Genomic DNA, 13001 nt, shown 5'->3' with positions numbered 1-13001 from the left:
CGATAAGTGCGATATTTCGGCATTTCGATATTTTGTCCGGCCCTAATCACCTTCATATATAGTTATTTAGTAATACTGTAAGATTATGAATGCAATTTATAAAATATTTATGCAATTCAAATTCATGATTTTCTTTTCTACGATTGCGGATTTTTTTTGGGTTAGATGTATATCAGGAAAGAAAAGCATTCTATATACTCTCTCCGTTCCGCTTTAGGACTCTCGGTTGATCAATTTCGGATGTCCCACTTTAAGAGTCCCGATTGAGATAAACTAATAAAAAATACCTACAAAGTAAAAAAGTGTTAAAAGTGGGTCCCGATATCCACTATAACATTTATTTATTACACACTCAATTAAAAGAGGATCTCAACATTCACTATAATATTTATTTATTATACACTCAAACACTTTCTTAAAGTATGTGTCCGACTCAACCGGGATTCCAACGGCGGGACTGAGGGATATCACTTGAGCATCTCGACTAATTAAAGTGGAAATTTGAACCATAGAACCAATAATCGAGCTTCGAATTTCTTGAAACTTGGATTCATTGTCGGATAAAAACTAGGTAAATCGGTACAAACAATTGTGACAAATTAGTTAAATCGGTACAAACAATTTTGTCGGTTTATTTATAAAAGTCAAACTAAAAGAAAGAGTTTAGACATTGCATTAATGAGAAATTGTTAGGCTGTCAAATATCGGAAGGTCCGCTAATTAATGTCCCAAACTACTAATTAATTACGTGATAAATTAATGTAGCCCACCGTCCACTCCAACGCCATCGATCTTCAAAATTAATAAGTACGTATATGATAGTACAAATTTTAAGGTTAATAGTAGTATTGTTCTATACAGCATTACTAATTACACGCATTAGAATTTCATTTTATTTGTACTTTTATGGATTTTAGAATTCGTTGATTAAATAAAAACATATGAATTTTATTAATTTAATAAGTTACATATTTGAATTAAAATTGGCATAATTAAAAAAAACTATAATAGTATTACAAGTCAACTTCTTGTACTATAAAATATACTATACTATTTTTAAGAAGTGCTTTTGCAATTTTCTCAAACACGCATTTAAAAGCTAAGAACTCACCTCAAAGTTGTTGGAAATAAATTTAACTAGGCAAGAAAGTGAACACTAAATATATCCAACAAAAGTAACACACGATGGACAAGTTAACTACTTGAACTAGAAAATATTTTTTCGTTCTTATTTACTTCAAGTTTTACCAAGAACTGAAAAAAACACGAGAAATTAGCTTATAAGTATTCACTTAAAACCAAGTTAGATAACACAAGAAAATCGAAACCCTAAGGCCTCGTGCACAAGATTTTTAAAATAGCACCACATTAAACACTTCAATAAAATAAACGCACAAAAATTAAAGCAATTATATCACTGCAAAAATGTCTTAAAATATATGTACACGTATGTATATTAATATACGTGTAAGAGTTTTAAGATGTACATCATACAAAATTTTGGGAATTTGGCTCCATAATAAGTACTACTACATATGTTGGTATATTTACACGTATGTATATTAATATATGTGTAAGATTTTTAAGATACACAATATACAAAATTTTGGGAATTTGGCTCTATGCTTTCTCATTATTTTAAATTTATCCATTGTGATTTCAAAACTTCACGTAGAAAAAGCATAGTGATTGGGGAGCTAGGGAGAGAGAAACAAAAATAGGAGAGGTGAGCTGCAATATAAATCATAGTCGAAAGAAAATGGATGAGTTACATGGGTCCTAGAATAGGAAAAGAATTGGGGGTCCGAGCAGATTACTTGTCATAATCAGTGTAAATTACACCTTTAATTTTACATGGTCTATATACTTTTTTATTAAGTGTTTAAATTATATGATTTGAACCTGGTATGGTTATATGTAATCTAATGTCGGATCGTGGAATATGATATGAATGATTAGTTGATATGTTTTACATATAACAATGAGATTATATGAATTATATAACTAATGAGGATATTTAACATTCTTATCCTGGATCTCTGAAAATACCTACTCCCAGTTACCTTGTGGATTTCTAGGTTCATCCCATTGAAATTGGTTGGAGCGTATGAGATATGGAAAAATTCTATTTTTGGTAATGCATGTTAATAGAATTCCATTTTAATGAAGGGCTTTAGTTGTATTCTGATTCAGGGAGTGACGCATAACCGTTATGCGTCTTTATTAATGAAACGAACAACTCTTATGCGTCTTCGGGAAATGACGCACAAAGCTTAAGCGTCTTTGTGTAATGACGCACAAACATTTGGCGTTTTCTAATGACGCACAACTCTTATGCGTCTTTCTTTAATGACACATAAGTGTTATGCGTCGTTGTGGAATGACGCATAAGGGTTATGCGTCTTCTAGTCGGGTTTTAAGGGGGCAGAACGCTCACATTGACAGAAGCAGCGGAGAGAAGAATTCAGCGGCGATTTTCACTGTTTCCGACAATTTTCCGACGGATTTCAACCGTTTCCAAACATATTTCGGTAATTGTCCTTCAATTTGGCTACGTTCGTCCGTTTTTGCTTAATTTGTGCATGTTTTTCCTATTTTAACAAAGTTAGGGTTTATGAAGAAATTGATGAATTGATGGTCGATTTTTGTTGTTTTGTTGCCTATTTGTGTGTTTCACATGTATATAATTCAATGGGTAGAAGTAAGTGATTCAATTTTTGTAATTGCGCCCCTTTTTACTAAGATAAAATTTGAATTTTGATTATGTTTTCAAATTGGAATATAGCTTGATGTTTTTCAAATGAAGTTGCAATTGAAGTTGGATTGTTGAGTTTTTATGATAAAAATTGAATCATGGTTATGTTTTACAATATTTTTCAAAAGAATTTTGGGTGAATGTTGTGAAGCAGATGGCATCTTCAAGTTCCGAAGAACAGTTATGTTATGGCCCTGAGGATCCATCATGACTCTTTCATCAAAATGAACACATTTCAGCCACATTGTTGGCAAATGGCACATCAAGTGTGTTTAGAGTTCGTCGGACGGAAGGTAAGGTTTGGGCAGTGCAAATACATGAAAATGTGAAGTATTGGCTTGATGTATGGGGTTTCAAAGGCGTCTTGGAATGTGAAAAGCCGATGAGAATGGACAACGAGCTTATCACTGCCTTGATCGAGCGCTGGAGGCCTGAGACACACTGTTTCCACCTACCAGTTAGAGAAATTACCGTAACCTTACAGGATGTGCAAAGCCTCATTGTCGGCAAATCGGCACATTGTCGCACATGATGTCGAATCAACAGAGCAATCATTGCCGATGAAAAGTTAGCATGATCTCTGTTAGCACGATGGCCTACACAAGTATGTCGATTCTTCCACTTCCTAACTTCCCACATATCGTCATGCGACCTTTGTGTAACTGAAACCTCCCACTTACATTCCCTCACCTTCTCAGCGTCGGTGGTGCTTATGATGCCTGCCCATGTTGCTGTCGTTCCTGCTGGAAATTTGCATACGGCATGTCACCTTCTTAATTTGCTCTCGACGACCTTAAACTGTTTTTCCTGCCACAAACTCCACATAGTTATAGCAGTCTTCACATGTAGCTTGGAATCAAATTTTGTTCCCAACACAATCCGATGCGGCTCTTTCTCATCCCAATACAAATTGTTGTGTTCATTATCAACAACATCATCAGATACTCCAGACGGACGACTTGATAATTCAAGAAAGAATCTCAACCCCCTAGGATTGTATTCCGGAAGTGGTTGTTCACCTTGCATAACAGGTTTACATGCTATTATCTCATCATCAGAACTACCATCAACATTATCAGAACCATCACCATCACTGAGATCGGGGTCTGGCTCTGTCTCAGATAGTGGCGTTGGCTCATCAAGAACATCTGCAACATCTACCTCATCATTCAATCCAACACCAACATCAGCAACATCTACAACATCTCTCTGCTCATTCATACTACAATCAAAGCGCATATGCTCCACCCTCGCAGATGATGCAATACCACAGTCAAAGCTCATTTGTTCAACCCTCGCAGATGATCCAATACCATACTCAACAACTGGTGGGATTTCTGAACTCCTCACAGGTGAATACTCAACAAATAATTCAATACACCCACTTGAATTTTGAGCATTGTTGAACATAAACATCACACTTTCGTCATTGCAAATCACAGAACATGTATAACTCATACCGGAAGCAAAGACTATACATTGTCTCCATAATAATTCAATTGTGTGTTGGTTCATATCTATTCTCATCGCATCACATATCATTGCTACCAATTCAGAATAGGAAACACATGAATTTAATATGATGGAGCTCCTCGCACGAGGTGGTTCATAACCAATACCCATATGTTGTAGTTGAACTACTCTACCACCCCAATACAAACTCACAAATACTTGCATGATTTCTGCATCAAAAACATTTAAAAAAACAACAATTATGGACATTTTTCCTACAAGCCATAATTTAATAAATTGGGTAAAACTAACAAATGAAAGCAAAATAAACATGAATAATGATTAATGTAGCTAAATTGAAGAACAATTACCGGAACTTATGGAGAAAACGTTGGAAATCTATCGAAATCGCCGGAAATCGCCTACACCCGAGAGAGGAATTGAAAGTGTATTTTGTGCGCTGCTTCTGCCTTCTGTTAAAACCCGAATGAAAGACGCAAAAGGTTATGCGTCATTACACTAAGACGCATAAGGGTTATGCGTCTTGAAAGACGCATAATGGTTGTGCGTCATTATGTACAGACCCATGATAGGTATGCGTTTTATTAATAAAGACGCATGATGGTTATGCGTTATTACCTAAGTCGGAATAAAACTAAACTCCTTCATTAAAATGGAATTCTATTAGTGGCCTAGAACGAAAATAGAAAGAGCTCTATGAGATATACCTTGTGGCCAATAATAATTAAGTGACAAAATGCCCCTATCAAAATTTAAATTATTTTAAAATATATTTTTAATTAAAATTTTCGATCCTGAGGTTCCCGAATCCCGCCAAATGACGTGTCACCACCTGCTTTCGCTGGAATCCCACTTCTAGCCAGTACCCGTGTCGCGATGCCATCTTCCCACTGCGCCACTCAACGGTTTTCTTTCTCGAAAGTTTACTACTTCCAAAATCTCTGCTTTAGGAAAAGTTGGGTAGTCATCTCACAGCTGGGTTTGCTTAGATGAAAACTCAACTACCAAAAAAATCAAACCTTTTTATTTCTGTTGAGTTTTGAAGCTTTAGTTAATTTCTTGAAAACTTTGGTTTTGGGTTGAGTTTTGGGGAGAGAGAGGTGAGTTCTGTCAATGGAGGTGCCAATTGGGTTTGTGGCCAAGTGTTGGAGCTTCGTCTCCTTCCTGCCCTTCTTCTTCTCTCTCTTCATTCTTAGCTTTCTCAAAGGTATGACCTCTTCCCCAATTTCATCTCTACATAATGTTGAAATTAGGGTTTCAATTATTTAATTGCCCCAATTTATGTTTGAATTGTAGCAGGGTTGATTATATGCCCAATTGCTGTAACCATCATTGCAGTTGGAAACTCTGCAGTTGCAATAGGTCTTTGGCTTGCACATTTTCTCTGGACATACTACTGTGTTGCAAAGTAAGCTTGTAGTAGTTGTTATTATTTGATACAATTTTGTCATCCCATTTCTGCTATGGATAATGGTGGATTTGTTTCATAAACAGAAGCAAAAGAGTTGGATGGGTTTTGAAGAGTGAAGTGTTGGTCATTGCCTCTCCCCTTGATCCTATGGCCTATCATGGCCATTGTTGGCAGCATTATTGGTGGGGTGGGGTATGGCTTTTTCGCCCCATTGATTGCAACATTCGAGGCTGTTGGGGCGAATGTCACCGATAAAGCCTACCACTGCTTCATTGTGAGTCTCTCTGTTTTCTTCAAGTTTCACATATAAAGCTTTATTTATGTTTATTCTGTAGTGTTTCCATTGTCAACAAGAATGCAAATAGTTGTTGAGAATTGTGTTTGAAGGGAACCAAATTTCAGATTGAGGGAGCGTTTACATTGCGTTAATTTTATTCAGGATGGCTGCTTTTCAACAATTGAGAGTAGTTGTACAATTGTTAGGGATTTTACAGATTTCTGCTTCCACTCTTACTTCTCCTACATGGATGAACTGAGCAAAGATGTGAACGAGGACGAGAAACCTATAGACATAGAGTGAGTTTCTCATTCAGCGTTGTCAAACCGTACTGGTTTTCGCAGTAGAAATGTTGCTTATATAGATGGTTTACAGGTTATGGAGGGTTCCTGGGTGTTTGTTAGTTTCAAGTATTGCCGTTCTGGTAGATGTTCCTCTGATCACTGCGGTAGCTCTTTGGAAGAGCCCATATATGTTGTTTAGGGGATGGAAGAGGCTATTAGAAGATCTCGTTGGCAGGGAAGGACCTTTTCTTGAAACAATGTGCATACCCTTTGCCGGTCTAGCAATCCTTCTATGGCCGTTGGCTGTCTTAGGCGCCTTCATGGCTGCTTTGTTCTCAAGTTTTTTCCTCGGTCTTTATGCTGGAGTCGTCGTTCACCAGGTATTTTAAGCTTTGACATGTGTTTATTCCCTCTGTATTACTTATTGTGGCCTAATGGTATGATTGTCTGTCCAGGAAGAGTCGCTTCAGATGGGTCTTGCTTACATTGTGGCAGTGATTTCGTTGTTTGATGAATACGGGAATGACTTACTTTCTTTGTCGGAGGGTTCATGCTTTCCCAGGTATATATCGTAGTGTTTTGAGGAGCGACTTCCAACATGAGCTGTGATTTTGACTAGTTAGACATTTTTGACAGCCAGGCCTCAGTACCGTCGAAGGATGAAGCCTTCAACCGGACTGGAGAAAGGGAGGTCCCTCGACAGCCAAGACGAGAGAGAAGGATCCTGCTCACGGTCTTCTAAGCTGGTTTCGGAAGGATCGAGAACGCTCAACAAGCTATTCAACGGTACACACCAGTGCAGGTATGGGATTGGCTCTTTAAGTCGTGCGAGGTAAACGGGAAACTTCTCCTCGGAGAAGGAGAAGGGTTGATAAGTGTTAAAGATATTTAAGACTGTATGATGAAAGGGGACTGTAAGAAGCTCGGCATCGAGCTGCCTTCTTGGTGCATCTTACAGTGTCTACTCACCTCAGCAAAGTCAGAATCCTCTGGTTTGATCATATGTAAGTGTTCATTTTTCGATCTAGCTTTTGATGAGATGTCATTTATTATACATAGTTGAAATTTGGTGATGTTTATGCAGCAGAGGAAATGGAATTAACGAGATTCAACTTGCCAAGAGATAAAGTGTTCGAGTGGTTTATCGGGCCGCTCTTCACCATGAAGGAGCAGATAAAGGGTTTGCAGTTACAGGAGGACGAGGAGAGTTGCCTGAGAAAGCTTGTTTTAGCCTGCAACAACGATAGGCCGGAAAACTGGGACAACACCGAATTCCCGTCTACAGACAAAGTGAGAAGAGCACAACTGCAGGCTGTGATTAGGAGGTGAGTTAAACACATATTCAAGTGTTGGGAGTGTGATTGGACAATTTGATTAACAGCATGGTGCATTGTAACAGGCTGCAAGGAATCGTCGGTTCCATGTCGCGACTGCCCACTTTCAGACGACGCTTCAGGAATCTAGTGAAGGTGTTATACGTCGAGGCGATTCAGACGGGCATTCCGGCCAAGCACCCCAACGGCTCCTCAAGAATACGTTTGTTTATTCGAGGCGGGAGAAGAGACAGAAATGGAGCCCAAGATGACATGGTGTGACCAATTGTATTTCCATTTCCACTAGTATAGTTTTGTATGTAACAGAATTTCAAAAAATCTACCTGGTTAATTGCTAAGCAAAAAACACTTGCCATTCAACTATTCAAGCATACCTGAAAAGTAGCCAAAGCTTTTTAAGCATCAAATTTACATGGTAGCATAGCAGCAAGTGTCTCAGTCGAGCGAGGGAGCTTCGATTCGGCACGCTCTCGTGCATATTGAGGATGAAGGTGTAGCCACTGCAAAATCGAAACCTCAAAGCCGCTGATAGCATTTCTGAGGTTAGGGGAATCATCTTCCGAAGCATCGGAGAACAGAGGAGGTGAGTGCTGAGGAAAGAAATCTCATTCCGGCTGAACCTCCGGGGAAGTATGAAACAACATAGTACAAAAGAGCCAGCACCTACAACACAAAATACTGCTCAAATCACTATCATCTTCTTCAACCATGATTCAAACATAGAAATAATGATGCAGCACCTGTAACACCGAGAAGAAGACGGAGAGGATGTAGCTGTGGAGCACCATGGATACACAAATCGTACCAACCATGCTACCAAGAAATCCTATTGTGAAAGGCAGTCTCTGTGGGAACAACACAAGCAAGTTAATCACCTAAACACAGAAACCAGAGTGTCAAAAGCAGTTGCAAAAATACCTCTTTTGACAACATGTGACTAAGCTGATTCTTTGGGCCTCTTAGGGCGAAGAAGGAACCAACTATGAAGGCGCACCCGATGGTGAAGCAGATTGCAAATTTCTGAGGCTTCAGCACCATCACAGGAAGGAATATGGTGAAAGCAATGAAGATGAAGAAGAATCCAGCTCCGAGGAAGAACCCGAAATAGACAAGAGACTGCCCCGAAGGCACGCTGCTAGTAGCCGAGTTAAAGCTCCCAGGTAAGTCCCTCACTCCCTTTGTAACCCTGTTCAAGTTAGGGAACAAATGTAGAGTTTTAGGGTGTAAATGACATGCTATGCTCACAATAATCACCTGCCTGGAGATGAATACCTTAAACTCGAACTCAAGGATTTAAAGCTTTAAAACTAAAGCAAGCCTTAAATCATGGAACTGTAAATCTAAAACTGCCCTACAAATGTGAATTATAGTATTCAAAACTGAAAAAGTAGAAATTTGAGATTGAACATATTTGGAAAGCTATGGAACAAATACTATCTTTGATATACAACTTATGCAGATTAAACAACCTTCCACAAACATTAACATTGTAACCAATTTGATGAAAGGCATCAAATTCTTCGAAATTATGCTTTAGCATAACATCAATTTACGGATTTTGATCGCACGAGGCATCAAATTTAGCTGTTTTTTGAGTTTGTGACCCATTAGGCAAAGGAAACATCGAATTCCTAAAAATGCCTGAGCACACATGATCAAAATCGATGAGCAGGAAGATTTTCTAGGTTTGGGGATCGCACAGCGGCCTCGAGATCGAATTGTGAATCGGCGGCCGCGGGCTCGGAAGCGGAGGCATAGGCGTTCCAATCAGCGAGTAGCGACGACGACGTTTTGTCAAGATCGCTGTTTGGGCCACCAGCAAACCACGACTGCGCTGTTTTCTGCATCTCGGTTTGTTGCGGAAAGGCTAAGGAGACGTTAGAGTCTTAAAGCGGCGGTGGTTTTGCAATTTTCACGGATAGCAATTGGGCGGAATCCGGCGCCGTGAGTGAAAATGGATCTTACCAAATTTTATCACTCTTTCCGTCCAATACCATGTTACATGGGGCTCTGTTTCCATAATTAGGGATTAAAAACAATATATAATACCTTTTTAATGATTATTTATCCAAAAAAGTAAATTACAAACCCAACAAATAAATCATCAATTACTCCCCCCTTCCCCCAATAATTGTCCACATTGGTTCCGGCATAGATTTTAAGAAATATAAAAGAATATGGGTTGAAAAAGTTAATGGAATATGAATCCCACTTTTATACTCCCTCCGTCCCAAGTTACTTGAATCGTATTCTATTTTGGGTTGTCACAAGTTACTTGAGTAATTTCTCTTTTTAGCTAAAAACAAAACATCTAATCATACTTACTTTATTCTTTTTTTTTACTTTACCATCTCTCATCTCTCTCACTTTATTCTCTCTTCTACTTTATTTTAACTCACTAAACACAATTTTCTTAAATCTCGTGCCGAAAAGAAACGCTTCAAGTAACGTGGGACGGATAGAGTATATTGGTTTTATTATAAAATGTGAGTGGAATGAGTTATGGAATGTGAGGCCCACTTATTATTTACTATTTACAGTAAAAAATGAAAGTCGACAATTAACGGGGGAGGGGGCAAAAAAAACTAGTAAAAGTGAACCATTAATGGAGAGTAATTGTATTTTTCATATGCAAAGAGCTTGTTGTTTCGTTAAGCAACAATGAAATGAGTTTTTTTTTATTGAACAGTAAAATTTTCAATAATTGTACAATTCTAATGAAAAGGTATACCTTTTCATTATTCTATGATAATTTTGTTTAATCCAAATAATCAAATTTAGTATCCTTTTAAATTTTTCATGGACATGCAGTTTCAATCATCAAATTCTAGTTTAAGTACACGAGTTTAATAGTTTTCATTTCGCTTGTAATATACTCCCTACATCGAATTGTTCTTAACATAAAATATTGACATACTAAATCTACGTGGATATAGTAAAAATATAAAGAACATTAGCGCATTAGCAATGAGGCGCCTTATGCACCGCCACATCATCATTTTATCCTCCTACCCTTCCACCTGCAGTGGGGCGCCCGCCCTATAGGTTTCACTATTGCTTTGTTAATTAATTTAAATGTTTTCAAATATGTCAATACAAAATAATTAAAAAACACCACGATTAATTAAAAACGGCAAATCCTACATTGATTAAAAAAAAGATACACGAGTTAGAAATGAAAAAAAAGTTGACTATTCTACAAAAGTCTCAACTTGCGGCGCAACTCATCGATCATCCCCTGGAGGTATTCGGCTTTGGCGCCGGGTCCTGACACTGCATGAAGGCGCTGTGCGTGTCCAACAACGTCCTCCGGTTGGCGATCGCTGCCAACTCCGCGTAGGCAAGTGACGTCGGGGTCGGGGTCGGGATAGGCGATTGGGGGGCGGCCGCGGCTTGTGAGGAGGATGTCGCATTCGCCTTCCCCTTGTTCTTCGCATCATTGACGCCAACAGGACGCCGGGAGGACACCAGTGTGCCGGAACTCTCTTCATCCTCATACATCGTCCGGTTGAGGTCCACCGGATATGCGCCGCTTTCGCTGCTCGTGTATGCACCGGCTTCGGTGGTCCTCGTCCTCTTTGGCGCAGCCGATGGCAGAATCTCGCCTTGGAACTTCTGCTTGTCCTTCAAGAGCACCCAGATGTTGAATTGCTTGAAGTCGACGTACAATGACTGGTACGACAACAGCGCTCTATCGCGCACATCGCTCAAACTCTTGCGGCTTCCCTACTCCCTCAAGCACTTCTCGTACTCCGCCGAGAACAGGTTGACTTGCTTCTTCACCTGATCCCAGTGCTTGCGGAGCTGCTCCCTATGGCGCTTGTACGGCTCGGCGGCTTCGCCTCATTGTAGCGCTCGGCGATGCGCTCCGAGTACACAACCTGCTTTTGGTTTTTAGCAAATACCGGGTCCTCCGAAATATCCACCCAACACCTCGCCAAGACGAGAGTTTCATCCGGTTGGTAGTTCGTCCTCCCGGGGGCGTAGTCTTCATTCGTTTCCGGAGGTGGCAACTTGTACACCCGGTGCCGGTTCCGCTTCTTTCTGGCAGGTGGGGCGGCGGGAAAGGGCGGCGGGGCGGGTTGGAGGCGGCTCCATGTCGGACAGACCGTACGAATCCGTACTGAATTCGGGATCGTACTGCGTGTTGGAGTCGAAGGGCCGATATTCGTCAGGGTCTGTACCCGGTCAACGTGCACCACCCCCAAACATCGGACTATTCGGACTTGGGTATTCACCGGAATCCATTTTATAGTGTAATTTGAGAGTGGAAATGTGAATGGAAAAGTTAAAAATGTGAATGTGGGGTAGGAGGTATTTATATAAAAATAATTTTTGAATTTAAAAAATGAAAAAAAAACAAAAATGCGTTGCATCGTCTGTGTCGCCCACAGTGGGCGAACGATGGCGCGGTTGATGCCCTATCGTCCGCGGACGATCTATAGGGAGCAGACGATACATCGGGCATCGTCCGCACACCCACAGTGGCGGACGATGACGCGTCCGAGGCATCGGACGGCCTAGCGTCCGCCCCATTGCGGATGCCCTTACACTTACAAATTTTGTATTCAAAATATTATGAAACAAAAAGATAAATTGGGGGCGGATGCCCTTAGGCTGTCCACTATAGGCGGACACGCCCAATAGCCCCACCCCAGTTTTTTGCCATAGCCCCAATTTTGTTGTCCACAACCCAAAATTCTATTTCCTCCACTATAGTGGACACCTCCAATAGCCCCCAAATTTTATAATCAATTTTTATTTTAAAATATTTTTAGTTTCAATCAAGTGTAATTTAAATAATCGCAGTGTAAATAACTAGAAAACGAGGTAATTATGGCCGAATATTCGTTGTATTGCAAACCGGTAAAATTATACAACGAATAATTAAAATAAAATACAACTACAAAACTTCGCCACCGTCTACTCGGTGTCGGAGTCGGCTTCCTCGTCTTCCTCTTCTTCTCCTTCTCCTCCTCCTCCTCCTCCTCTCTCGCTGCTGCTGCCAGCCGCGGTATCCCCAGGCGCATTATCAACCAACCTCAGTCGACTCTCAATCCGAGTGATGAGCCTCTTGTAGACGTTCCTGCCGTACGAGTTAGTTTCCCCTGCGTATGACCTGCATACGTCTTGCAGTTGTTGCATCAACTGCACGTCTATGGTATTGGCCAATACCTCGTGGGGTTGCACCGTGGGCTGTGGGATTGGGGCGGGCTGGTGGATGCGCGATCCGGACGCGCCTGCCGATAGGCGGAAGGCACTTCTACCCCCTCTGGCGCTGCGGATAGAGGCCTGTTGTCCCATGGGCCGTCGTCGCCTAGTGTGAGTATCGGCTGGCTCTTCGACTTGCTCGTCAGACTGCTCGAACTCGTGCGAGCCGCTCCCACTGCTGTATTCCCCGGCAATGTTGTGTCTTGTGCGCTTCGGCACAGGAGCTGTGCCCACCTCGTGCACCACGATCGACCTG

The 13001-nt window shown here is 40.6% G+C and overlaps 2 protein-coding genes and 1 pseudogene across 2 annotated transcripts; 1 reads left to right on the top strand and 2 right to left on the bottom strand.

The window, feature by feature from the left end:
* Nucleotides 1–4380: 4380 nt before the first annotated feature.
* LOC121785370 lies at nucleotides 4381–8069 on the bottom strand. The gene is made up of 3 exons (XM_042183768.1): nucleotides 7909–8069; nucleotides 4579–4680; nucleotides 4381–4437 (listed from the first exon to the last, which is right to left on the bottom strand). The coding sequence occupies exons 1-3, from the start codon at nucleotides 8067–8069 to the stop codon at nucleotides 4398–4400; spliced, it is 303 nt and encodes a 100-aa protein (XP_042039702.1). The 3' UTR covers nucleotides 4381–4397.
* On the top strand, nucleotides 4694–7894 carry LOC121785369 (annotated as a pseudogene).
* LOC121785371 (protein transport protein SFT2-like) lies at nucleotides 7793–9547 on the bottom strand. Its single transcript, XM_042183769.1, has 4 exons — nucleotides 9213–9547; nucleotides 8453–8742; nucleotides 8275–8379; nucleotides 7793–8197 (listed from the first exon to the last, which is right to left on the bottom strand). The coding sequence occupies exons 1-4, from the start codon at nucleotides 9379–9381 to the stop codon at nucleotides 8087–8089; spliced, it is 675 nt and encodes a 224-aa protein (XP_042039703.1). The 5' UTR covers nucleotides 9382–9547; the 3' UTR covers nucleotides 7793–8086.
* Between the last annotated feature and the right edge of the window lie 3454 nt (nucleotides 9548–13001).

Source organism: Salvia splendens, chromosome 21, assembly GCF_004379255.2.
Source record: "Salvia splendens isolate huo1 chromosome 21, SspV2, whole genome shotgun sequence".
NCBI classification, from domain to species: domain Eukaryota; kingdom Viridiplantae; phylum Streptophyta; class Magnoliopsida; order Lamiales; family Lamiaceae; genus Salvia; species Salvia splendens.
This window is presented reverse-complemented; position numbering and strand designations above follow the sequence as displayed.

What these genes read in the sequence shown, in the direction of transcription:
- LOC121785370 (XM_042183768.1), bottom strand. Translation starts at nt 8,069, where the DNA reads ATGCTATCAGCGGCTTTGAGGTTTCGATTTTGCAGTGGCTACACCTTC. An exon ending in AAGCTTTGGCTACTTTTCAG is followed by an intron (nt 4,681 to 7,908) that starts GTATGCTTGAAT and finishes GGGTTTTAACAG; the next exon opens with AAGGCAGAAGCAGCGCACAA. An exon ending in CGTTTTCTCCATAAGTTCCG is followed by an intron (nt 4,438 to 4,578) that starts GTAATTGTTCTT and finishes TTTTTGATGCAG; the next exon opens with AAATCATGCAAGTATTTGTG.
- LOC121785371 (XM_042183769.1), bottom strand. Translation starts at nt 9,381, where the DNA reads ATGCAGAAAACAGCGCAGTCGTGGTTTGCTGGTGGCCCAAACAGCGAT. An exon ending in GCGATCCCCAAACCTAGAAA is followed by an intron (nt 8,743 to 9,212) that starts ATCTTCCTGCTC and finishes CTAAAACTCTAC; the next exon opens with ATTTGTTCCCTAACTTGAAC. An exon ending in GTCACATGTTGTCAAAAGAG is followed by an intron (nt 8,380 to 8,452) that starts GTATTTTTGCAA and finishes TTGTTCCCACAG; the next exon opens with AGACTGCCTTTCACAATAGG.